The sequence below is a fragment of the Camellia sinensis genome, chromosome 7 (assembly GCF_055761805.1).
Source record: "Camellia sinensis isolate YWXY chromosome 7, ASM5576180v1, whole genome shotgun sequence".
Lineage (NCBI taxonomy): Eukaryota > Viridiplantae > Streptophyta > Magnoliopsida > Ericales > Theaceae > Camellia > Camellia sinensis.
Window position 1 is genome coordinate 188,892,306 of NC_138967.1, and position 25,503 is coordinate 188,917,808.

The 25,503-nt window shown below is 38.8% G+C and overlaps 1 protein-coding gene across 1 annotated transcript; it reads right to left on the bottom strand.

Annotated features, from left to right (window-relative positions):
• Window positions 1-1,305: 1,305 nt before the first annotated feature.
• Window positions 1,306-2,901, bottom strand: LOC114271980 (mitogen-activated protein kinase kinase kinase 18). Its single transcript, XM_028213656.2, has one exon. It carries the CDS (start codon window positions 2,659-2,661, stop codon window positions 1,345-1,347), a length of 1,317 nt encoding a protein of 438 aa, XP_028069457.2. The 5' UTR covers window positions 2,662-2,901; the 3' UTR covers window positions 1,306-1,344.
• Between the last annotated feature and the right edge of the window lie 22,602 nt (window positions 2,902-25,503).

Here is a 25,503-nt window from a genome sequence, read left to right on the forward strand (position 1 = left end):
AAAAAGTTAATTAAAAAATAAAAGTAGAAAAAGTTATAAAGCAGTGATAAATCTTACAAATTTTAACAATTAGAGTCATAACATTCCCATTAATCTATGAATATTTTGTGAAAGTGTCATTGAAGTGTAATTTTTCCATAAAAGTCAACTTATAAGCTAAATCAAAAGGAGTATAATTAATGCACCCTTGCCCTAATGATTTTAAGCTGAAATTTTTGTGTTGCTAAATTTTTACAATATTATATGATTGGGAAGATATCAAGAACATGAATAAAAAATTTAATGACAAGAAAATTCTTCTTGTTGCAGTCCAATTTGGCATGGAATATTTATAGGAGATGGGGGGGTTATCTACCTAGTGCCTTTGCTTCGAACAACAAGGTAGTAGGTGTACCAATGCTAATCTAAAGTGGGCTATTACCAAATCAAATTGGATTAGGAAGGAAAGAAAGAATGGGTAGTTGACTCAACTTCCATTGAAGATAAACAATGGAGAAAGATAGAGAAAAGAGGGGGCCAAGTCAAATTCACATTTCAAATCTCTTGTGTTCACACAACACAATGTCTAAAAAACACCAATAGTGGTTGACTTGTCATATGAGTCCACTATATTGAAAGTCAAATGGTCCTCCAAAACAGAGCAGACTCACCAAACTTCTTTCCGGTCTCACAGATCTATTTCCATTTGCATGATATGTTTGAATTATAAATCTGGATAAGAATTTAGCAAGGAAATGAAAAAATATGAGTAAAATATAATTATATTTTATTCACATTTTATTCATCTTTTTTTTGTTTTTTTATTTTTTTTCTTCTAAATTTCTATTGAAATCCATAATCCAAACGTAACATACAACAATTGAGCACATTCAGAGGTGGCAAATAATTGTGTCAAAAATCTTCTATTTCTCTGTGATTATGTATTATTAAATATTAAATAAGAAAATTTTGAAACATAATTTAATAATTAAAGATGTATTAATATAAGAAAACATAAGATCTAAGGATAAAGAATTATCATAGCATGTAACTCATTCACCCATCCATATAATCAATTAAATAGATGTGAGAGATTGATATTATCTTTTAATTTACGGACTAATCAACTTGGATGGTATTTACCTAAACTAACTTAATGATGAGCGATTTGTTGTCTAAGAACAAAATATCCATCCTATGAGCGGAAAAAGGCAAAAATGAAAAGAAATAACATCTTATCATAATTTTATATCACAATTTATGTAGATATCCATTATTGTTTCATCGTTAAAAAATAATTATAAAGATATCATATACTCCCTAATGTAAAACCAAAAAAATGAGTCATGTATAAAGTAAGTAATCCTAAAAAACAATAAAACAAACACAAAAGTAAAAGGAGAGAGAGAGAGAGAGAGAGAGAACTTCAAATTGAACAAGAACAAAACTTTCATTAACATTTGAAACACTTACACAGAGCTTCACAAAATCAATACAAACACAAAGGCACTCAATTACACTAATCATCACCTCAACAGACCACTCAGCTAACCAATCATCACTAACAATTGAATCGCAACGATAATAAGCCCCTGAAAACATGTACAACTCTGTTTCAATTAACTGTTTTTCCTCTGTGTCCATGTTCTTGCTCTGTTCCTGAAATTTCTTGCTTTCTTCAATGCCATTATTGCTTCTAATAGTAACCCAATCTTCATCACAAGTCCAATTGGGCAAATTCGAATCACTTCCGATCAGACGATTGAATCTCTCAGAAGGAGAATCAGACGGTGAAGAATCGATGTGGGTCAGATTCAGGGGAGCTTCAACCTCCATTGATGAATCCCAGAAATCTTGATCCAACACAGTTTTAGGAGAATTCTCACCGAACTCATCAGATTTTCCACAATTCAATTCTTCAAAAAATGGGTGTTGAAGGAGTTCTTTAGCTGTCCATCTCTCTCTCCAATCTCTCTTCAAACACTTGCTCAGAAAATCTTTTGCCGTCTCGGAAAACCATCTCGGAAACTCTGGTATATCGCCGGAAAACCCAATCCGGTACAGGGCCGAAACAGGGTCGTTCACCTCCGGCCACGGCGGAGACCCGGTGGCCATCTCGATTACAGTGCAACCCAGAGCCCAAATATCTGCCGGAAACCCCTGTTCTTCGCCGGAGACAACTTCCGGCGACATGAATACCGGTGTACCGGAAAACACCGTATCTCCGCCGTGTTCCGCCAATCTAGAACAACCCAGATCAGCAATCTTCAATCCATCTCTACCCATCAAAATATTCTGACCCTTGATGTCACAATGCACCAACCCATTCAAATGTAGGTAATTCAAGCCCTGTAAGATTTGATGTGTGTATGATTTGATCTTGGACTCTGTAAATGAACCTCCGTGTCTCTTCAATTCATCGGAGATCGTGCCGGCCGGTACGTACTCCATAAAGAGATTGTACATGGGTTGGTTGTTGAATTCATGAGTGATTTCGAAACCCATGTATTGGATTATATGTGGAGAGCTCAATTTTGAGAGAAAATGTTGCTCTTTTTGGAGAAATTTAGAACGAGAGAGCTCGGAGGACTTGACGGCGAAGCGATCGCCGGAGGTGGTGGTGGCGATGGAGACGGTGGCGGTGGCGCCGACGCCGATGGTGGGTCCTCTGGTCCACTCCATTGAGAGAGAGAGAGAGAGAGAGAGAGAGAGAGAGGAGTGAAGGGTTGAAAGAAAGGTTTTGCTAGAGAGGAACTTGGTGGCTTTGTCTATATTTATATGGGTGAGTTCACGCTTCCCAATTCTCAAACTTGTGTTCCAATTTGTTTAGTTCTTATTTTTTTATTGTAATAATTAGGTATTCAAATTTCAATTGGATTTTTAGTGTGATTCTCTTGTAATGGTAAAAAAGAGAGGAAGTGCCCACGTAAACATATTTTAGGATATTACCACTTTTTATACACATTTTATTTGAAATGTTCGCTTTTTAGTTAAGAAAAGTCAATGGTACGAGAATACAATCATGAAAAATATTGGATGATAATTAAAGAAAATATGAAAAAAAATATTATTTTAAATATTTTAATTGATTATTATAATATTAGAGTTAAAAATTAAATATAATTTTTTTGTCTTGAATAACAATGTTCTACATAAAATATTGATTTTTTATTTATTTATTTTTATGAAAATATATGAAATTTAATACATTACACACTCGATAATAAGTAGTTCAATAAATGACATCGGAATATAAAATATATCAAAAAATAATTAAATATAATTATTGTATAGAGGAGGAACACTGAAATAAAAGGTCATACTATTATTATTAAGAAACACATAATATTAAAATATTTGTAATATCAATATATTAAAATCTTTCAAGATGTATATATATATATATATTTGCATATTTATATATATATATATATATATTTATGTATTTTAATATTTTTTAACATTAAAATAACCTTACAGTGCTGTCTTTTGTAATTTTTAAAAATAAAGGTTTAAAAGTAAAAAGTGTTAATCACCCTATTTATACACACAAATGAAGGAATGCAAAGGCGTCTTTTGATAATTAGATTTTAATTAAGTGAAAATGCTCATTTTTAGAGATTTGGTTAAAATACATATTACTCTCAATGGTTTGATAATTTATATATATCCCTTATTAGAATTTTTTATTTAACAAAATTAATTAAAAAATAAAATTTATAATTGTTCTTTTATACAATAATAAAATTACTTAAATTATTAATTAAAATATATTTCTAATATTAGTAAAAATTGTTAATTAATTTAATAATTTATTAATAAAATAAGTGATTTATTATGAAATTAAAAATCTCAAAAGATAAAATATAATTTTTAAAATTATAAAAAGTGATTCATATTTTAATTAAAATTCAATTTATATTTTATCCTTAAAAAAAAATATGAATTTATCTGTCATATACATTTGGGTGGGCATGTTTTGGCATTAATACAGAGAATCTTTTCTTGTTATTGTCCAATGGCGGCCCAACATTTTTTTTCTCTCTCTATAGTATAAAGTTGGAGGAAAAATGCTTGGGAGCACTAATTAGTGCTCCCACTAATTAGGTGGCAGTGGGTCCCGCCATTAATGATGTGATGTTTTGGTCTTGGAGTTGTATTTTTTTTTTTTTTTACTTTTTTAATGCATTAGTGCTATTAGTGGTGATGTTTTTAGTGGGATGAATCATTGTTGAAAGTTGGAGAGAGTTTACATGAGTTGATGGAGAAACACGTGTCAAAAGGTGAGAGAGAGTTGACAGCTTTACCGACTCTGGACGGCGGTTGCTTAATCTTGAATAAAACGGTTCCACATCAGAGAGAGAGGGAGAGAACACGTGAGCACGTGCCGAGCTTGCGACATCAGCGGGGACGTAATCAATTAAAAAGCTAAGCATATGCATCATCAATTTGTTTTTTGTTAAAAAATAAATAGTATACAACTTCACGTTTTAAATTTATTTTTGAAATTTAATGATATATAAATAATATAATTAGTTAATAATTTTAAAAAATGAGAAAAATAGTATTATTTTTAATATCTTAATTGATTATCACATCACTAAATTTAAAAATATAATTTAATTTTTTATCTTGAATAATAATGTTTAATGTTGTTTTTATTATCGTGGGGTGGTTTGAGAAATTGGTTAACAGTTAATTTTTTAATTTTTTTCGATCTTTTTAAGTAAAAAATGTGTGAGATAATATAACTCAAAATATATTAAAAATTAAAAATTAATTTTTAACTAACTTGTCAAAAAATCTTTATATATTTATTAAATTATTAATAATTTTTATTGAAAAAAACATGAAGAATATGCTATACTACTGGCACTTTTCTATTTCCTTGTTTGGACGTAATATCGCCGTGGATTTTTCTCTTTTATGTTGGTAAAGTTTTATATAGAGATTTAAAAAGAAATGAAAGGTAAATAGTGAAGTATCAATAAGTTTTAAAAACGTGATACTTCTAACAACGTAACATTTTAATGTAACACTTTAATATAATATATTAAAAATCTCATTTGTTAGCTTTTTTCAAACGTAACAACGTAACACTTCAAAAAAATTCATTAGTGTATTTTTTTTTCCAAACGTAACACTCCAATGCAACACACAAAAAAAACTCATTAGTATACTTTTTCCAAACATAACACTCTAATTAATGTAATCCCAAACATAATACTCCAATGTAACACACAAAAAAAATATTAAAAAAAATTTTAATATAATTTTTTCAAACGTAACACTCATAATTTAAAATTATATATTTGTTCAAAACTTACTAAGAAATTTTTATACTTCTTTTGGAATAGTTTGGAGAATCGTACATCCTTTTGGAATTATTTGAAGGATCTCATATCTCTTTTTTTTAGTGTTACATTTGGAAAAAGTATACCAACGATTTTTTTTTTTTTTTTGTTACATTGGAGTGTCACACTAAGAACTTTTTTGGAGTGTTATGTTTGGAAAAGTATACTATTTTTTTTTACGTGTTACATTGAAGTATTATGTTTGAGAGGTGATTATTCATACTCCCGAAGTATGGACACGTGGTGCTCCATAAAGTTTTGATCGGTGGAGAGACGTAAGGGCCCAAAATTCATGTTAAGGATGAGGGAACAACATGGAACTAAGTAATTGGTGATTGGTTTGGAGTATAACCACATGATACTCCAGGAGTATTGAATAATTTCCCATGTTTGAGTGTTATATTGAAGTATTAAGGTTTGAAATTATACATTTGTCCAAGATTTACTAAGGGGTTTTTGTATTCATTTTGAAATGTTTGAAGAATCCCACATCCTTTTGAAATGTTTGAGAAATCCCATGTTTCAAGTCATTTTGGTGTTGTTTGGCAAGTTGGTTTGTGGCTAAAATAGCCACAAAAGACAAAATAGGTTTAAGAACCTTTTGCTTTATGAACAACCGGGCTAAGACTTTATGAACACTTGCTGCTTCAAATAGGTTTCAGAACCTTTTGCTTTATTTAGCCGAGCTAGAGAATTAGATTAGGTTTGTACACCATCGCACTAGAAAGCCACCATCACCGACCGAGCTAAAACTTGAGGCTAAACCAGCTTCCTTAGTACAAATCGTACTAAGGATGCTGCCCCAACGGCTCAACCAGGCTAAAAAGCCCCTTGCTCAAACCGAGCTAAAAACTAATAGCATCTTGCGTAGCCGAGCTAGGACTTCATTTATCTTGCCCTTGTTTTTTGTAGCACGGTCCAGTGATCAGTGCTTAACACCTTTCTTTTTTAGTTTGCAGACTTAGGCTGGCCAGACACTCCTCTGATTGTTCAACCGAGCTACTAGGCACCTTTTCTTGACCGAGCTAATCCTTCAGCTAATTTATTGATAATTAAATAATCAATGGGTAAATTAAGGTTTTTAGTAAACTCACCAGGGGCCATAGCCGAAGTCCGTAAGGACTACCAAATTCCGGATGATGTCCACCTTTCGCTAGCCGAACTAGACACCGTCCCCTGGGGAAAACAAGGCTTTGTCCCTTTTAACGTTATTTACATCGTAGAGTGCGGTCTGTGATTCCCTGTACAACCTCTACTTTGTGAATTTCTTAGACAAACCAAGCTCTGCCCTACCCAACTTTTCACCAATTTTTATCGCATAATAAACGGCATTGCCGAGCTAAACCGCTGGGCTGGCCTTAATCTCGGTCTAGCCGAGCTTTTCCATCAATACTCCATAGGATTGGCCGAAGATGGCTGGGTTTACTATTTAAGAATAAGGCGCCGATGTGAAAAAATAATACAGAATACCCCGGATAAAGACGTGAATGATGATGATTTCTTCTGGGTATTTGGGAATTTTGAGGACCAACAAGCCCAGATCCCTGGCCATAGAATAAATTGGAACAAGGGTGTAGCAGGTAGGGTTACCTCGGCTTTATTGCATGCTTTTCTTTACTTCGGTTTTCACGTCCTGAACCAAACTAACTGTTGTCTTCCTTCATGTAGATTTAAACTTTCTCAAGTCCCAATACAACTACCCCAACTTGAATGTTCTTCGCGCCGCGCTGCGATATCCAAATCGAAATTGAACCGAGCTACTGGATTTTGAGCTGACCTACCGATATAGCGGTAAACGAAGGACCAAGGTAACTGACTTTTTGTTGGAAGCCTCTCCTGAACTGGACCCAACCTTGCCTCAAATCAAATTGATCCCTCTAACCGCTAAGCAAGAGATGGCCAAGAAACGAGCTGTAAGGGCACTCCTGACCGAAACAAACCAGCCCGAGGTACCACCAGCCGATCAGACTCAGGAGACCGTGGTGGCCCTTCCATCCCATCAACCCTCATCATCTCGTCCAAGCAAGCGTGTTCGGACTTCCATAACCGAGCCACACCTTGTCGACGAGGATGAAACCGTGGTGCCTCGAACCATTTCACCAAGCCCCCCACCTGAGCGCTCAAACCGAGCTAGCTCCTCAAAGTGGGTACCAAAGATCACATTTCAGAACCGCGTTATCACGGATTCTGACTCAGTGGTCGCAGAAAAAGACCACTTGATGGCCTTTAACCTTGCTAAAGGCGTTTTCCTTCCAGCCGATATGAGACACCACGACCACCTAACCGAATTGAAGGCCCTTTGTTCGTCCACAAAATCAATGGTGCTGGTAAGTTGCTCCTTCGCTTATTTTTTCAGAAATTCTTACGACTTTTGGCTCGGTTTTACTAAAAATTATCTTACCATCCTTTTGCAGGCCATATAAAAAAATTACATCGCTCACAAGTGAGTGTTAGAACTTCAAAAAACCACCAGGCAGGCCATAGCCGAGGCTAATGAAAAAACTGTCAAGCTAGAACAGGCCAGGAAGCAGATAGCTGAGCTACAAACCGAGAATGGTAGTCTACCCGGTCTTGTTAGCTCGGTTGAAGCAGACAAGAAAAAGGCTGTGGCCGTGATAAAAGATAAATATCTGTGCGAGCTAGCCAAGCTTGAAGGAAAAAAAATGCCAAAATAACAAAGCTCGAGAAGAAGCTGAAAGATGCGGAGGACCGCGGTTTCAAAGAAGGCGAAGCCCCATACATCAAGCAGTGTGAAGCTGAGAAGGACCTGTTCTTTAAATGCAGGTGGAGGGGGGATGTGGCGCAACTCGGTCATGGACCTGAGACCGAGGTCTTTAATCCTCATTCATATTTCATACCGAGCTCACTAACGGAGTATGCTGCTACCATTCAGCAATAATTTCTGGAAGAGAAGGATGAAGATGAAGCTCCAGAAGACAACACTCAATCCGGTCGCGAGTCTACCTCCCCAACTCCAGAGGTCTCTATCCCACATTTGCCAATTGTGTCCGATGTTGTGCTTCCAACCGAGCTTAACCAGAGCGTGGTTGCCACAACCGAGCTACCTTTGGGTGAAGACCGGGTGGTTTTAGATACTGACTTAGATGACCTGTTTGCTTGATTTATGTATTTTTTTTTTTTTTGTCTTTTGGAAGGAGACTGTAACCGGGCTGAAGTCCCCCCATTTTGTACTTTGACTTGCACTCTTTTAATGAAATCTTCTTTTGTTCCAACTGTTATTTCGGTTAACTGCCATGCATGTAACTTTCTAACTGTAATCTGAATGAAGTATAACATTCTCTGGCCGAGATACTTTTATCCCAGTTTTAGCTTTGCAATCTAATCTGGCCATACCTGCCAACCTCTTCAGCCTCGGTTTTGACCTCGGTTGAAGATCTCAAAAAGTTGTACTCCGGTCAACCACTCTTCAACCTTGATCCTTATCTCGGGTGAGGAGTCTTAAGTGCTGGTTTTTTTCCAACCAACTTCTTTAGCCTAGATCCTTATCTCGGCTGAAGAACAATAAGTATTGGTTTTTCCAGCCAACTTTTTCAGCCTAGATCCTTATCTCGGCTGATGAACAATAAGTGTTGGTTTTTCCAGCTAACCTCTTCAGCCTAGATCCTTATCTCGACTGAAGAACAATAAGTGTTGGTTTTTCCAGCCAACCTCTTCAGCCTAGATCCTTATTTCAGCTTAAGAGAGCTAAAAATTGGTTTTTCCTGCCAACCCTGGGTAAAGTGTTTGGTTATTTCGACCAAACGTCCTGCCACCTGGATCCTTATCCTGGGCTTAGGAGGGGTGTTGGTTTTTCTAGTCAACCTCTAAGTTGGTTATTCCTGCCAACCTAGAGTAAAGTGTTTGGTTATTCCGACCAAACGTCCTGCAGCTTGGATCCTTATCCTGGGCTTAGGAGGAGTGTTGGTTTTTCCAGCCAACCTTTAAGTTGGTTATTTCTGCCAACCTAGAGTAAAGTGTTTGGTTATTCTGACCAAACGTTCTACAGCCTGGATCCTTATCCTGGGCTTAAGAGGGGTGTTGGTTTTTCCAACCAACCTCTAAGTTGGTTATTCCTGCCAACCTAGAGTAAAGTGTTTGGTTATTCCGACCAAAAGTCCTGTAGCCTGGATCCTTATCCTGGGCTTATGAGGGGTGTTGGTTTTTCCAGCCAACCTTTAAGTTGGTTATTCCTGCCAACCTAGAGTAAAGTATTTGGTTATTCCAACCAAACGTCCTGCAGCCTGGATTCTTATCCTGGGCTTAGGAGGGGTGTTGGTTATTCCGGCCAACTATACTTTCAATGCCCCTAGCTCACTAAAACAATCTTTTACAGAAGGAAACAATCTATGCTGAAAAGAAGCTACTTATTTTATTAAGAAAGGAAAACTACAACTGAGTTTAAAGAAAAGCTAAAAATAAAATAGTTCGAAATTGGCAGTGTTCCATGGCTTGGGAATGACGTTGTTGTCTTCATCTTCCAAGTGGTATGCCCATTTTCTTGCTAATCCAACCACCTTGTAAGGTCCTTTCCAATTGGGCCCTAACTTGCCGTCTCCAGGTACCAGGGTGTTTTCCATTACTTTGCGCAGTACCCAATCTCCAACCTTGAATTGCCTTGGATGTGCTGTCTTGTTGTATCTTCTGGATAATTCTTGCTGGTACGAGGCAATGTGAACCAGCGCTCTTTCTCTTCTTTCTTCCGCAAGGTCGAGTTCCAAGGCTATGGCTTTCCTATTTAAGTCTGGATCGAAATTTTCGCTTCTAATTGTAGGGAGGCCAACTTCTGGTGGGATTACTGCTTCCATGCCATAGGCCAAGAAAAATGGTGTTTCGCTAGTAGACCACCGAGGTGTGGTACGGCAAGCCCATAAAATGTGGAGAAGCTCCTCAGCCCACTTGCCTTTTGCTTTCTCTAATCTTTTCTTCAATCCATCCAAGACCACTTTGTTTGATACTTCTGCTTGGCCATTTGTTTGGGGGTATGCTGGTGTAGAGTTGTAGAATTCTATCTTGTACTCTTCACAAAAGCCTCTAAAGATTTTGCCGCCGAACTGAGTGCCGTTGTCTGATATTAGCGCCTTTGGTATGCCGAACCGAATGATGATATTCTGCCAGACGAACTTTTTCACATCCTTCTCCTTGATTGATGCCAATGCTTCTACCTCCACCCACTTTGTGAAGTAGTCTGTGGCAGCAAGGAAGAACTTTCTGTTGTCGGGTGCTGTTGGAAGTGGTCCTACTATGTCCAAGCCCCACATTGCAAAGGGCCATGGGCTTGTCAATGGTAGGAGTTCTCTGGCTGGCTGATGTATTTGGTGTGCGAACTTCTGACATTTCTCGCACTTCTTGACATACTTCTCTGAATCTGCTTACATGTAGGGCCACCAATATCCTTGTGAAATTGCTCTGTAGGCTAAAGATCTTCCTCCTTGGTGGCTGCTGCATACGCCTTCGTGAATCTCGACAGGAATGCTTCGATCTTGCCAGGATGGACACACTTCAGGGAAGGTCCTGTGATGGATTTCTTGTACAAGGTCATTGATAGGGAGAGCCAGAATCGTTGCGACTTTGCTCTAATCTTGTTGGCTTCCTTCTTGTCTTCGGCCAAAGTGCCGTCTTTTAGGAACACTATAATGGGATCCATCCATAAAGGGTCTAGTTCTGCACAACATACCTCTTCTACTTCGGGTTCTTCAATGCTTGGTCTTGGTAAGTAGTCAATTAGTAACGGATGTGGGATGGATGTATCTGCCATTGAAACAAAGCCTGCTAGCTTGTCTGCTTTGCTGTTTTCTTCTCTGCCGATCTGCTCTATCCGCACTATTTCGAACTTCACGATCTCTTTTCTGACTAACTCTTGATACTTAGCCATTCTTTCATCCTTTGCTTCGTAGTCGCCTGAAATCTGGTTTACCACCAGCTGTGAGTTACTGTAAACCATTAGCTCGGTGGCCTTCATGTAGAGTGCTGATTTTAGTCTTGCCAGAAGCGCTTCATACTCCGCTTCGTTGTTTGATGCTGGGAAGCCAATGTTGACTGCCTGTTCCACTACTAGGCCATATGGTGAGATGAGGACTATGCCGAGTCCTGCACCGTGCCTATTGGATGCTCCATCCACAAAGAGCTTCCACATCTCTCCAACGAATAGCTTCCAGTAGGTGGAGGGATCGGATTATGCCTTGGGGTCTTGAGTGTTGCCGGTGTTTTCTTTAAGGTCCATGCTTGCTGTTTGCCCCTCGCTATCTGATTGTACCAAGTCTTCATTTGTTGAAGAGTCTTTGCTTGGTGTAGCATGGTTTGTTTCTTCCTCCCTTACTTTACTCTAGTCTGCCCTAGGATCTGACTGGGTATCCTGTACCAGGGGTAGCGCTATTCCGGCGTCAACTTCCAACCCTAGTTCGGTTGTATCAGTCAGGTCGACTAGGCAGATATGATGACGTCCTAGATTGAATTCTGCGACAAAGTCTGCCAAGGCTTGGGCTTTTATCGCGGTTTTCAGTTGGAACTTGATGTCGAACTGTCCCAACTCGACTGCCCACTTCAAGACTCGTCCAGAAAAGTTCGCCCTCTCAAACAAAGGCTTTAATGGAAAAGTTGTGAGGACGATTATTGTGTGGGCGTGGAAGTAATGCAACAATTTCCTTGATGCCATCATCAGGGCTAAGGCCAATTTTTCCAACGGTAAGTACCTAGTTTCCGCGCCCAACAATGTCTCGCTGACATAAAAGATGGGTAGATGTTGGATTCCTTCTGCTCGGACCAACACTGCGCTGATTGCGTGTTGTGAAACTGCTAGGTACAAGAATAGTTCTTCTCCAGGCATTGGGGTCATTAGCAACGGTGAAGAAGACATGTATTCTTTCAGACTTTCTAGGGTGTGGTCGCATTCTTCATCCCACTCAAACTTAGCCTTTAATGCTTGAAAAAATGGTCGACATCTGTCTGACGAATGACTAATGAACCGGTTGAGCGCAGCTGCCATACCGGTGAGATGTTGTACTTTTTTTACTAAGTTGGGCCTCTCCAGATCCTGAGTTGCTTTGATTTGAGAGAGGTCTACCTCAATACCTCGGTTGGTCACCAGGAAGCCTAGGAATTTGCTAGATCCTACACCGAACGCATATTTGGACGCGTTAAGGCGCAGCTTGTGCTTCTTCAGGATCTGAAACATCTCACCTAGGTCCCTGAGATGGTCATCTTTGTCCTTGCTTTTGACCACCATGTTGTCGATGTAGGCTTCCATTGCTCGGCCTAACAATGGTTCGAACATCTTGGTGACCATCTGTTAGAATGTTGCCCCTGCGTTCTTAAGGCTAAAGGGCATGACCTTGTAACAATACAGTCCTCTTGGCGTTGTAAAAGATGTGACCTCCTGGTCTGGTTCATACATCGCGATCTGATGGTAGCCTCTGTACGCATCAAGAAAGCTTAGTCGGTTGTGCCCCGCCGTTAGGTCTACCAGTTGGTCTATCCGGGGTAGAGGGAAGCTGTTCTTTGGGCATGCCTTGTTGACTATTTTATAGTCCACACAGACACGCCATTTTTCATTATTCTTAGGTACCACTACTGTATTGGAGATCCATCTGGGGTAATGCATCTCTCTGATAGCTCCTGCTTCTAGTAGGTTTTCTACTTCCCGCCACTATCTCGGTATGGTGGAGTGTCGATCTGCGAGTGCACTGTATAATTGGTCTGGCAGTTGGGTGGACATTCAATTGGTGACAGATGAAACTTGGGTCAATGTCAGGCATGTCATACGGCGTCCAGACAAACACTTCGATGTTAGAAGTCAAGAATTTCATGACCTCTATTCTCTCAGTGCTGGACATAGATGAGCTAAGCAAAAAGAATTTATTCGGGTTCTTTTCATCTATTCTTACCCGTACCAAGTCTTCCACTGCCTTCTGTTCAGCGGCTTTGCTAACATCCGCAAACAATTCATTACTATCGGGCTTTTCCACCATCTGAACAAACCCCTTGGCAGCTCAGCTGCCATTTACCGTGACGAAGCATTGCTTGGACATAATTTGGTCTCCATAGACCTCTTCAATTACTCCGGCTTCGTTGGGGAACCGCATTACTTGATGGTAGGTTGACGCTACCGATCGCATCGCATGTGTAGACACCTCATTTTTGACCGACCTTAAGACTCAGACATCACCGATTGAGCGCTCGATGATGGTGCATATTGTGCTCGTTCAGAAGTTTCAGAGTCTCGGCTGCGAGCCTTGCCTCCGGACTTCCGGGCTCTTTCGTGTCTTGCCTCGGTCTGCGAACCAGGTTTCCTTTTCTCTGTTTTCTCTTCCCGAAGGGAGGGAGAGGTCTTGTAGATCATCTCTCAGTGGCCGTAGGCTATGTTTTGTGGTCGTAGGCCATTTTTCCCGTTTGGAGCCCGGTTTTTGATTTTTTCGGAGCCGACGGCCGTGTGCCTCGGTTCGGGACCGCTTAACCACCTCCGTTTGCTCCGGTTTTTGGCATGAATCTTATTTTCTCCCTTTTGAGGGACACTGTGGCTCGAAAAACCAACTTCGTGGTCGAACACCACTTCCGATGCCTAACAATCAGTTTTCGGGGCCTCTGGCTGCGCGTTTCGGCCCCCGAACCTTCATTTTGTATCAGTTTGGGCTCATTTTTGGTGGAGACCTTATTTTCACTGCTAAGAAGGTCGTAGAAGGGTGAGAGGCCAGTAATTGTTCTAACAACCAGTTTTATTCCTCCATCGCCCTCCGTCGCCCGTTTTTCTCACTTGAAACCCAATGTTGACCATCCTAAGGCCACTTTTTCCAGCCCTAAACCACATATTTATGTTGTACACACCTGGGAGGCCACCAATATCACATGGCCGGCCAGTAATTGTGTGTGCCCCTTTTGAACCCCTCTTAAAAGTGGCATTTTCTCTCTCCTGGTTCATTCTCTCCAGTTTTTGACCACATGGTTGTGTTGTGCACACATGGGAGGCCACCAATCTGGGGTGGCCGGCCACTAATACTTCTTGAGGCTTTTGACCCTTGGCCGGCCGGCCATGGGAAGGACCAGCCGGCCACCTGCAACTTAAATACCCGGCCGGCCATGATCCCCTCCTCTGGTACATTACAAATATGTATTTTGTTTCCCCCAGATTGTGTATCCGGGGGGCTGCACTTTTGGGGGGAAATTTGAAATCCATTCCCCCCCTTTTTTCCCCCTCTTTTGCCTATATATCCAGGCCCCTCAGCTGTGTTTTGGAGGGTTAGAAATTTTGGTTTGGAGCTCCTACATTGTATCTCTCTCTCTCTACACTCCAACCCTCAAAACCTCCCAAACCCTACACCATTTCTACACCACCACCTAGCACCACACCACCACCATCCATTCCAGCCACTTGGAGCTGTTTTCCAGAGCTAAGGAGCCACCAAACTTGGTCCAAGAGTTGTCAAAGATTTGGTCTTCAAGGGTAAGTCTTCTCCTCCTTCTTTCTTGCCTTATTTTGCTCAATATATTAGCTCCTCTTGCTTGCATATTTGGCCTCCGACCCTAACTGAAAATAGCATTATTTTGAGCTCCTTTTCATGTTTGTTTAAGGGACTCTCCATGATCCCCTCCTCTGGTACATTACAAATATGTATTTTGTTTCCCCCAGATTGTGTATCCGGGGGGCTGCACTTTTGGGGGGAAATTTGAAATCCATTCCCCCCCTTTTTTCCCCCTCTTTTGCCTATATATCCAGGCCCCTCAGCTGTGTTTTGGAGGGTTAGAAATTTTGGTTTGGAGCTCCTACATTGTATCTCTCTCTCTCTACACTCCAACCCTCAAAACCTCCCAAACCCTACACCATTTCTACACCACCACCTAGCACCACACCACCACCATCCATTCCAGCCACTTGGAGCTGTTTTCCAGAGCTAAGGAGCCACCAAACTTGGTCCAAGAGTTGTCAAAGATTTGGTCTTCAAGGGTAAGTCTTCTCCTCCTTCTTTCTTGCCTTATTTTGCTCAATATATTAGCTCCTCTTGCTTGCATATTTGGCCTCCGACCCTAACTGAAAATAGCATTATTTTGAGCTCCTTTTCATGTTTGTTTAAGGGACTCTCCCTGTTTGAGGCTTCCTTTTTACACTTGCTTCTTTACCTCTCTTGTATGCCTCTTTCTTGCATAGTATTTTAGGCCTATTTGTAAATTGTTTTGAGCTTGGTTATAAACTGTAAAGTGGCTTATTTTGAGCCCTTCTTCAACATTGTTGAAGGGCTCTTCACTGTTTGAGGCTTCCTTTTGTCACTTGCCTCTTTATCCCTCTTTTGGCCTTATTTTTGCATGTTTTGTTAGCCCCTTGTGCTTGTATTTTTGGGCTCTGGTCCAAACTGTAAATAGCCTCATTTTGACCCCCTCTTCACATTTTATCAAGGGACTTTTGCTTTTTGAAGCTCCCTTTTTGCTCTTTGTGTTTAAACCTCTTTTTAGGCCTTATTTTGCATAGTATTTTAAGCTTGCATGTACACTGTTTTGGGTTTGGTCACTAACTGTAAAACACCATTTTTTGGGCCCCTCTTCAACTTTGTTGAAGGGCCCTCCTCTGTTTGAGGCCAGCAACCATCACTTGCTTCTTTGTCTCCCTTTTGGCCCATTTCTTGCACAATGGTTTAGCCATACTTTTGTTTGTTTTCGTGGCTTATTGTAAACTATAAAGTGCTTCATTTCGAGCACCTCTTCAACTTTGTTAAAGGGATCTTGGCCATTTAGGGCCAGCAGCTGCTACTTGCTTCATTATCTCTCTTTTGGGGCCATTTTTGCATGTTAACTTAGCCCTATTTGTGTTCACTTTTTGACCTTGCTTAAAACTGTAAATATGCTTGTTCTGGGACTATCTTGATTCTGTCTTCACACTTCGTATTCAAATAATGCATGCTTTGCATAGCCATAGGTCATTCCATATACCTAATTTCATGCTTCGGGTCTCATTCCATGTATCGGGTGCCATGTTTCCATGTTTTGGGATCATTTTGCATCACATTTTAGTGCTGAAACTTGCATATTTGTATGCCATATTTTGTGCCTTTGCCATGCCTTGTTAGAGTGGCATTTGTGCCTTAGGATCGGTCCTCGATTTGCGTGCATGTGCGCACGCATTTCGAGTGTCTCATTTTTCATCTTATGGCTACTAATGTGAGTATGGCTGAGGTCCACTCATGTTGGTGTAAGTCCATTGTGCATTGTGTATTGTGTATGCCATTTCAATTCATAGCATTGTGTATGCTAGGTTGTATGTTAGCGCATTGTGTATGCCATGTTATCTCATGCATCGTGCATGCCATTCCATAGCATTGTGCATGTTAGGTTGTATCTTAGTTGCATTCATGCATGTCATGCATATTGCATTGTGCTTGGGATAGGGGTTAGCCCGAGCACGGGAAACGAGGGACGTTTCGTACTTCGAGTGACAGAACGTGTCTCAATTCCCAGTCACCGACACTCCGGATTATCCATGATGGAGTTTAGGTTTTGTTGTGTTTATATGTGCATTCATTTTATATTGAGTCGTGCAATTTGACTCCTCGGCCATCATGCATCGATATGCGTGATTGGTGGCACGAGGATCGAAGACTACACTCCCTGAAGGGTAGTCATGCATACATATGTGAAAATACTTTGCCATGCCCCTTTCTTGCTCTCTGTTACAGCAAATCAAGAGTCAGCAGCCTTCCGGAGCTTGGCACGTATCCCAAGAACAATCGCAAACAGAGGCTAATTGGGGCATCGCAATGGATTTCCGCGCAAGGCAACCCGAACATGCATCATTCATCATCCGGATCAGAGTTGAGGCAGTCCCTGGCTTGCATGCCAATTTATTGCTTTCCTAATTTAATTTGTTAATTAATTAGGGTTTTGTACATATTTGGACTGTAATTATTCATTTGGGACTGTATTATTTATTCGGACTCTCTGCGCGAGGGCAATGTTGTAATAAGTGTGCGTGTGTGTGATGTATGTCTTCCAACCCCACATCTTTCTCCCTTTTATTTACCCGCTTATGATGGTTAAATTAGGGCATGTTTCAATTAGCATACAGTATGATAGCATGTTTGCATTCATTCATCTGTCTTGCATGCACCGGGCTCGGCGCATCATACTAACTGCATTGTATTTTCAATTCTAAGTTGAATACATGTTAGCTGTAGCATTTCATATGCCATGTTTAGAATAGCCGAGCCTGCTATAGTTGCATTTTTGTATGTGTTGCATTAGGCATTTCCGTATAATTAGGATCATGCATGGATTTCTAATTAGCTTCTGTTTTGGCTTGGAGTACTCGGTAAGTTTTATGCTTTAGCATCCTTGCATGCGTGTGAGTGACTGCCATGAATAGCATGCTTACCATGAGGCTATATGCTTATGTGATATAACTGCCTGAATGCCTGTGGGTGAAGGTTGGGTTATTTGAATTGGAACAATTCATCAAATGTGTGTTTTAAAGCCCACTAGATAGTGGCAAAATCATGTTTTCTAAGCCTACCCGAGGGTGGCAAATCCACATCTTAGCCTACTTGCGGGTAGCACCATCAAACCATTTTCAAAATAAACAAACATGAAATGTTTTGTTCCAATTCAGACAATCCAGTCTATACTTGTATGTTGTGCGCATCACATAGTAAATCTAGGCTAATAACCGGAATAAGAACGCATAAAGTTTTCAAAACTAGATATCATGGTTAGCAGAGGCCGATCTTTGATCGGGCGAGCGGGGGTACTCACGAAGTGACCTTCCCCAATCGTACCCAAGTTCCCGAGCCGAGGCAACTTTGGTAATGACGGACACGTGGCCTTAGGCAAACGAGTCAGGGTTTCCTAAATTTCTCCAAAATAAAACATTTACGTGGCGACTCTGTATCTGGCAAAGCAGTCCATGTTTGGCACTTCTTTCAAAATTTGTTTTCTCAAAACGATTTGCTAGATTTGGACTCTTTGGTTCAGATTAAGAACCGTGACAATTTGAGAGTCCTGAATTGTAGTGAGCCCAATATCGAACGGAACGGGAGCTTATCCTTCCCGGGGCGTTCGGGGACGTCTACAGCATGCAGCTATGTCCTCCCCAAGATTATGTTGTAAGTGGATGAGACTTTCAATACCCAGAATTCCACTTGTTTCGTCATGTTTCCTGCTCTGACTAGGAGGATTATCTCGCCGACTGGCCACTCTGGCATTGAATTGAATCCTATTAGAGGAGATACGGCAGGTGCCAAGTCTTTGTCCTCCAGTTTCAACTGTTTGAAGGTTTCGTAATACATTATCTCACATGAGCTCCCTTGGTCAATCAAAATTCGCTTGGCGTCGTAATCCTTGATGCGAAGAGTGACGACTAGTGCATCATTGTGAGGGCAATATATCATTGCCAAGTCTCTGTCTGAAAAAGACATGAAGTTCGTGGCCTTTGTTTTCCAGTTTTTAATGGTGGGCTGTGCACTTAATACCTCCCTTTAGTGCTCGGCCTTCTTTATCATGCCCCTGAGCTCACATACTTGCTCAGGTTTGTATATCCCATGTATTACATTTATCACACCTTGAGGTGGGGCGTCGATCGGCATTCCGTCTGGGCTGTTGTGGTTCTGGGGGGCTGCTGCGTCCCTCCTTCTATGTATCGGTCTAGGTGACCAGCTGCCACTAACTCCTCCAGATGCTGTCTTAACGGCGTGTAATTTTCAGTGCGGTGCCCCTTTTCCTTATGGAAGGTGTACCGGAATCTTTCGTCGTAGTCCTTTTGTGCTTCTCTCAGCTTAGCTGGCCATCTGACGAAAGGTTCATCACGTATCTCACTGAGAATTCGGTAGATTGGTTTCTTGAATATCGTGGTAATGGCAGTGTGGACTCTCAACCATCTTTTATCTCGGTCCTCTTCGTTGTCTCGCCTGCCTCATCCATTCTTGCTTGGACGTTCTACCGTGTTCACCTTTGCCGTAGTCTTCTTATCTGGCGTTGCTGTTGTACCAGATTTTGCCTTACTACGGGTGCCATCCTCCTCCACCCGAATATGTTGGTGCACCCTTTCCATCAAGGCTTCCATCGTGAGGGGTGGAGTCATAGTAATCGAATCCCTCAATCTGTTTCCGATTGGAAGTCCTCTTTTGTATTGTGCGATGACGAGATTGGTGGGGCAGTCCCCTATCTGGTTGAACGTCTCCCAGTAGTGACTGTTGTATGATCTCAATGTTTCCTTGTCGCCCATGTCAATGGAGAGTAGTTGATCGATCTCCACTGGGGTCTTGGTGTTCGTTCTGAACCTTGTCACGAACGTCTCTACCAACTGCGCCCAGGAGGCTATGCTGCCTTTTGGTAGCCTTTCGAACCAGGTTAAACCTATGTCACCAAGGCTGGATGGGAATAGGATACACATCAAAGTCTCGTTCCGCCGGTATACTGCCATGGCCTAGCGAAAGTAGCTTAGGTGCATGTAAGAGTCTGTCTTCCCTTCGTACGTCATAAACTTAGGCTGGATGAAGCCTGAAGGTAAGGGTGCGTTCTCAATCGCCGGAACGAACGGCGAGCTATGTAGCCTTGCCAATGCTTTATCTGTTGGTTCGTAGGCAAGGTGCGGTATTGGCATTCCAACCTCGACGCTTCCATGCGTCCGATGAGCCAACCGCTGAAGGTTGAAACTCTGTGCGGGTCGCGTGCCCTGGCATCCTCCTTCCGTCGTGCCCTTTCTTCAAGCACAGTTCGTAAGTCAGACGATCTAGGCAACTCCGTTTGCCTGGATGATGTCTGGTGCGTATGTGAGGGCCGATAGGTGCTTCCCTCAGTGTAAGACCTCAATGATCTCGTTCTCTCAGACTTGGAGTAACGAGTTCTGGAAGTCCTTAATTGAGTGTCGCCTGTTTTGAGGCTCCTACTCTCTGCTTGCGACGGCGTGGTATGCCTACCACGATCTTCAGAGTGGCGAGGGGGCGTATTGCCTTTGTGCCCCTCTCCTGTCGCCACTCCTTTCCTTTTTATCTGGCGCTTCATCAATTCCATGTCCGCGGCCATTCTCCTGATTAACTCGTCCTGCTCCTTTACCCGGTCTTCCAAAATTTGAGGGTCGATCCCCCGCCTCTGTTTATCGGGACTTGATGTGCGACGGGGGCTGTTACCCCGCCTTCCCCTTGTATCCCTCCGGGGATTCTGTCGCTGGGGCTCCAGATCTGCCATAGGAGGGATGGAAGGCAAACCTTCGCGCCTCCCGCCTCCCACCTCCCTCTGGAGTTTTCCCGTCAATGGCAGACTGCGGCAAATCTTTATTGTGCGTCATTATGTCTAATTTAGCAAGGAAAACTTTGATCAAGAGGTTTTGTTCTTTCTGTGATTCCCACAGACGGCGTCAATTGTACGGGAAAGAAATAAACCTTCTCGTATAATCCTGTTGATCAAGTCTGCGCTCCTCCGTACGACGTCGCTTTACTCCCTGAAAACACAAACGTGAGCTAGCCAGCGGGTGTGCGCCGGATACCTCTCTGATGCCTATGTCAGCAAAATAGACAAATAGACAAAAAGCTCTGTATATTCGGGAATCAAAGTTATGTTACCTCTCCATAGGTGATGTTATGAGCTTTTATAGGTTCCGTGTGGCACAATTTTAGTAGGACTCTTACTCTTTCATGTAGAGTCCTCCTAGGAATCACATTCCTGAAAGATAATGCTTATCCTTCAACACCCCCCTCACTGCTTAAACCATGTGAGATGGTTTTACCCTGGTTGGATGTCAATACGACCGGGATGACATGGCCACGCTAAAGCCGCAGACTAGACCAAGCTCCCTCTAGCTCGGTTCTTCCTTTCACTGCGTGTATCTCGGTTTGACATATTCTAACTGTGGATCAAATAGTGAGATATTATTTTGAAATCTCAAACATTTTTCATTGTCATATATATGTTCTACATTGTGTGAAAATCATATGTACCCTGAAATTTACTCATTTATTAATTATATTTATATATAATTTAGTTTTTAAAATTTAATAAAATTAAAACACCAAAATACTATACTACTTGATCCGTAATTAAGAAGTGGGACAAGTATGAGTTTCCTTACTCTATCCTATCTAGATTATAGTTATTAACTTTATTTATATAAAATTTAATTTTTAAAAATATGTTAAGAGCATCTCTAACGGTAGTAGGCATTTTACCTATTTAAATATTATTATAAAGTATATATTTTATTTTGCTTATCAACTGTTTTATATTTTTACTCTAACCATGCTCTTTATTTTAGCTATTTATCCAAATGCTATTAATTTTATAGAATGTCACGTCAACAACAAAGATGGTGGGAAATGATCCTAATGATTGAATATATTTTGCCTAGCGTTGAAGGCTAGCTACATGTAACTAGTGAATATGAGTTGAGCCAAAATGCCTAATCCTATGCCTAGTGCATTGGAATTGAAAAAAGTGAATCACACTAAGCATTTTAACTAACAAGTATTGTATGCCTGGTGCATTGGAGATGCTCTAAGATTAAAACACCAAAATACTATACTTCTTACTCATTTTCACTTATTTATTTATCATCATATATTTTTTTAACTTAATCAATTTTAAATCATTATCCATATTTCATTATATCATCTTTTATTTTTAATAGCAGCGTGATTACTAAATTATAAAGAATTCGTTTGGAATGTAGGTTGATTTTTAACTTTTTAACTATTTTAGCTTGGGACTAAAAAGTCTCGTTTGAGATAGACTTTTTAATTTTTTTAATTTTTATGAGTAAAAAATAAAATAATTATGGGCTAGATGTGACATTCTATCTTATTTGACTAAAATAATTTATTTTGTCTTATATGATTATTTTAACTCAAATCTTCTTCCCATACAAGCTCAAAATTAATCTATTCCATTCTCCTCCTGCCACCCCCTCTTCCACTTGCCTCATTATTCCAGACGAGAATAAGTCACCACAAACCTCTGCATCATGCAACGATGGATAGAGGAGGGTATGGAGTGGGGTGACCGTACCTTAATTTTTTTTAAAATATTATATATTATACTAAATTTTTTAAAATAATTAAAAATTATAATGATTTGCACTTTTAAATATATACTTTCACACCCCCATAATAATAATCCCGAATCCGTCTCTATATGCATGTCTTGTCCATTGCCATTCTTAGGCGGAGCAAGTAGGACAATGTCAAATAACTCAAAGTTAACCTTTTGCATTAGAAAGAAAATGCATATGTTATAAAAAAAAAAAATATATATATATATATATATATATATATTCTTTATAGAAATGGTATAAACCTTATACTTATAAGAGTTTAGATGGATCCTCAAATGCGAAGATTCACAAAACATGAGAATTAATGAAACTAAAATAAAAATAAAAAATAAAAAATTGAACACTTGTAGTTTTATATATTTGAGAAATTATGAATTAAAAAACTAATTGAAATAGCATTGGGGCATAAGTTTTGACATTTTCAGTGTGTGCACAAAGGAAGAATGAATATTTGGGATTCAAATGTTAAAGAGTTGACTCACGTGTTGGCAACTTGGCATGCTTTTATGCGTCATCACCACGGTTTTACCACATTTGATTTTAGAATTTATTTTTAGAATAATCAACTGGTTTGGTTTGAATTTTTAGAATTTATTTTTCAAAAAATTGATTTTTTTTTAATATTTTCAGTAATTTTTTTGTTTAAATTTTTAGATACACCTAACATAAATATACTTAAAAAGTATAATATTTGTGAAAAAAATCTTTAGAAAATTCATTAACTACTAAAAATACAAAAATTAAGTATATTTTTTTAAATATTTTTTTACAAATATTTTTAAATTTTAGATACATCTAAATATGGTGCATCTAAAAAAAAATAAAAAATTACTTACAATTTTAAAAACATTCACTAAAAAAAAAAAACACACAAAAATAATAAAAAAAGACTCAATTTTCAGAAAATTAAGTCTACAAAATTAAAATCAAACACACTGAGCATTTTTGTTTAATATGTCACTTATTGTAAGAGCTTTATATAAATATTCTTATTTCGATATGACATTATTTTGAAATTTTAATTATAATTTTTTTGTGTTTGGTTATATATACATTTTTTTAATTATAACTCAAAAAATATAAAATTATACCATTTTTTTTATTTTCCTTTAATAAAAATAAATAAAATTTGCTTCATAAATCTGTAAAATAAAATACCGTTAATATATTAAAACATCTCCAACGCTATTAGATATTTTACCTATCCAAAAGTTGCTATAAAATATATATAACTTTTATTCTACCTATCAATTTTTTCATGTTACTACTCCAACTCTACTCTTTATTTTTAGTTATTTATCAAAATATTATTAATTTTATAAAATACCATATCAACAATAAAGATAAAAAAAATAATAAACATAAAAATTAAGATTAATGCGGGAGACCCCAGTGACCCCCAGCCCACGTGGCTGTGGGTGATTGGAAAGAAAGAAAAAAAAAAAAAAAAAATTCTGGACCAATGAAAAAAAACTGGGGGTGCTGGGGGTGCCCCGCTGGGGTCCCTAGCACCGTTGAAAAATTAAATATATTTTGTCTAATATTTAAAAACTAAGTACATGTAACAAATGTAAATTAAATAAAAATATCTAATCATATGTTTGATGCGGCGAGTTGAAAAAAAAGTAAATTAAACATTGTACCTAATTTGTTTGGGGGTAGTGCAGAGTTCAATCAAGTCAAACACACTTGAATATATTTTCAATTTACGGTACAAAAACATAGAAGGTGAGCGCATACGTCATGAGATGACTCAAACATCACGCATGTCGCAAAACCCACTAACTAAAGAATTAGTTTGCTTCTTTTCAAGCTAAAAAAATATCGCAATTTATCAAATGAGAACGCAACAAAGTCGGACGCGGCAAAGACAAGTAGGTCTCAAGGATAAGCATTCTCACAGTAACACAACCGCCCCACTCCTATCTTGCCAAAAAACAAACATTAATTTTTTTTTATGAATTTTGCTTTTTCTTTTTTAATTAAGTATTATATAATATTGATTTAAATTTAATATTGCGAGCTCATTTGAAAAGTTAGGTTTGAAACTTTTTTGAGTAAAATAGTCAAAAAAAAATAAATAAAACATACTTTTTAATTTAATAAGACAAAATATCACAACCAACTCATAATCATTACATTCTTTTTCTTACAAAAGTCAAAAAAATTCATCCAAAACGAGGCTTTTTAACCTCAGACTAAAGTAGGTAAAAAGCTAACCTACTTCCCAAACGAACCCTATATAGATTACACTCGGAGGAAATTTATGCTCCACTTGTTTAAGTGGAAACATATTTTGAAAGAAAACTTGATGTTTGGTACAATAAAAAATACAAATTACTAGAAAATAATTTTCATAGTCAATAAAAAATAATTTTATTTCGGTATTTTCTACTTTCAAAAGGCTAAAAATAGTTTTTGAACTAAAATTTTACTAATATTGCCATATTACCACTACCATCCTCACCACCAACACCACCACCATAGTTACCGCTAGTCCATCACTATCATTATTGCCACCACCACATGCACACCCCTACCAAACATAGATTTGGAAAATATTTTCCATAAAAAATATGTTTTGCTAGAAAATAATTTTCACCCAAACAAATGAATCGTTAGTTTATATATTTTATTTGTGAGTAATTTTTAAGTGCCTATATAAAGTTGTAATTAGCTTAAACAGAACCATGGCTAATACTTGTCAGGATTGGATTGAGGATACGGTGTAATTGTTTCATTTTTTACATGTATAAATATTTTGAAAAGTAGGTTAAAAATTAATTTTTAATTTTTTTTAAAAAGTATATAAAAAAATAAAGAGATGATATGACACAACTCAAAAAAATCAAAAAATTAACTTTTAATCTAATTACCAAAATAGGCCTTAAAAATAGACCCCTAATGAGCACATGTTGTGCCCGCCATATCCTTGGATTGAGACCAGGTGTGTAGTTAGTAACAAAACAGGAGAGGTACATGCTCCTCAATTTTTGAGAAATTACATTTTAACTAAAATTTTGAAATGTTTTTAATCTTTTCTTCTAAAATTATTTATATATATATATATATATATATATATATTTTATAATTTCTTTTATTCTTTGTCCAACAAACTCAAGTCATCATTAATTAAAACATTGACATTAATTTCAC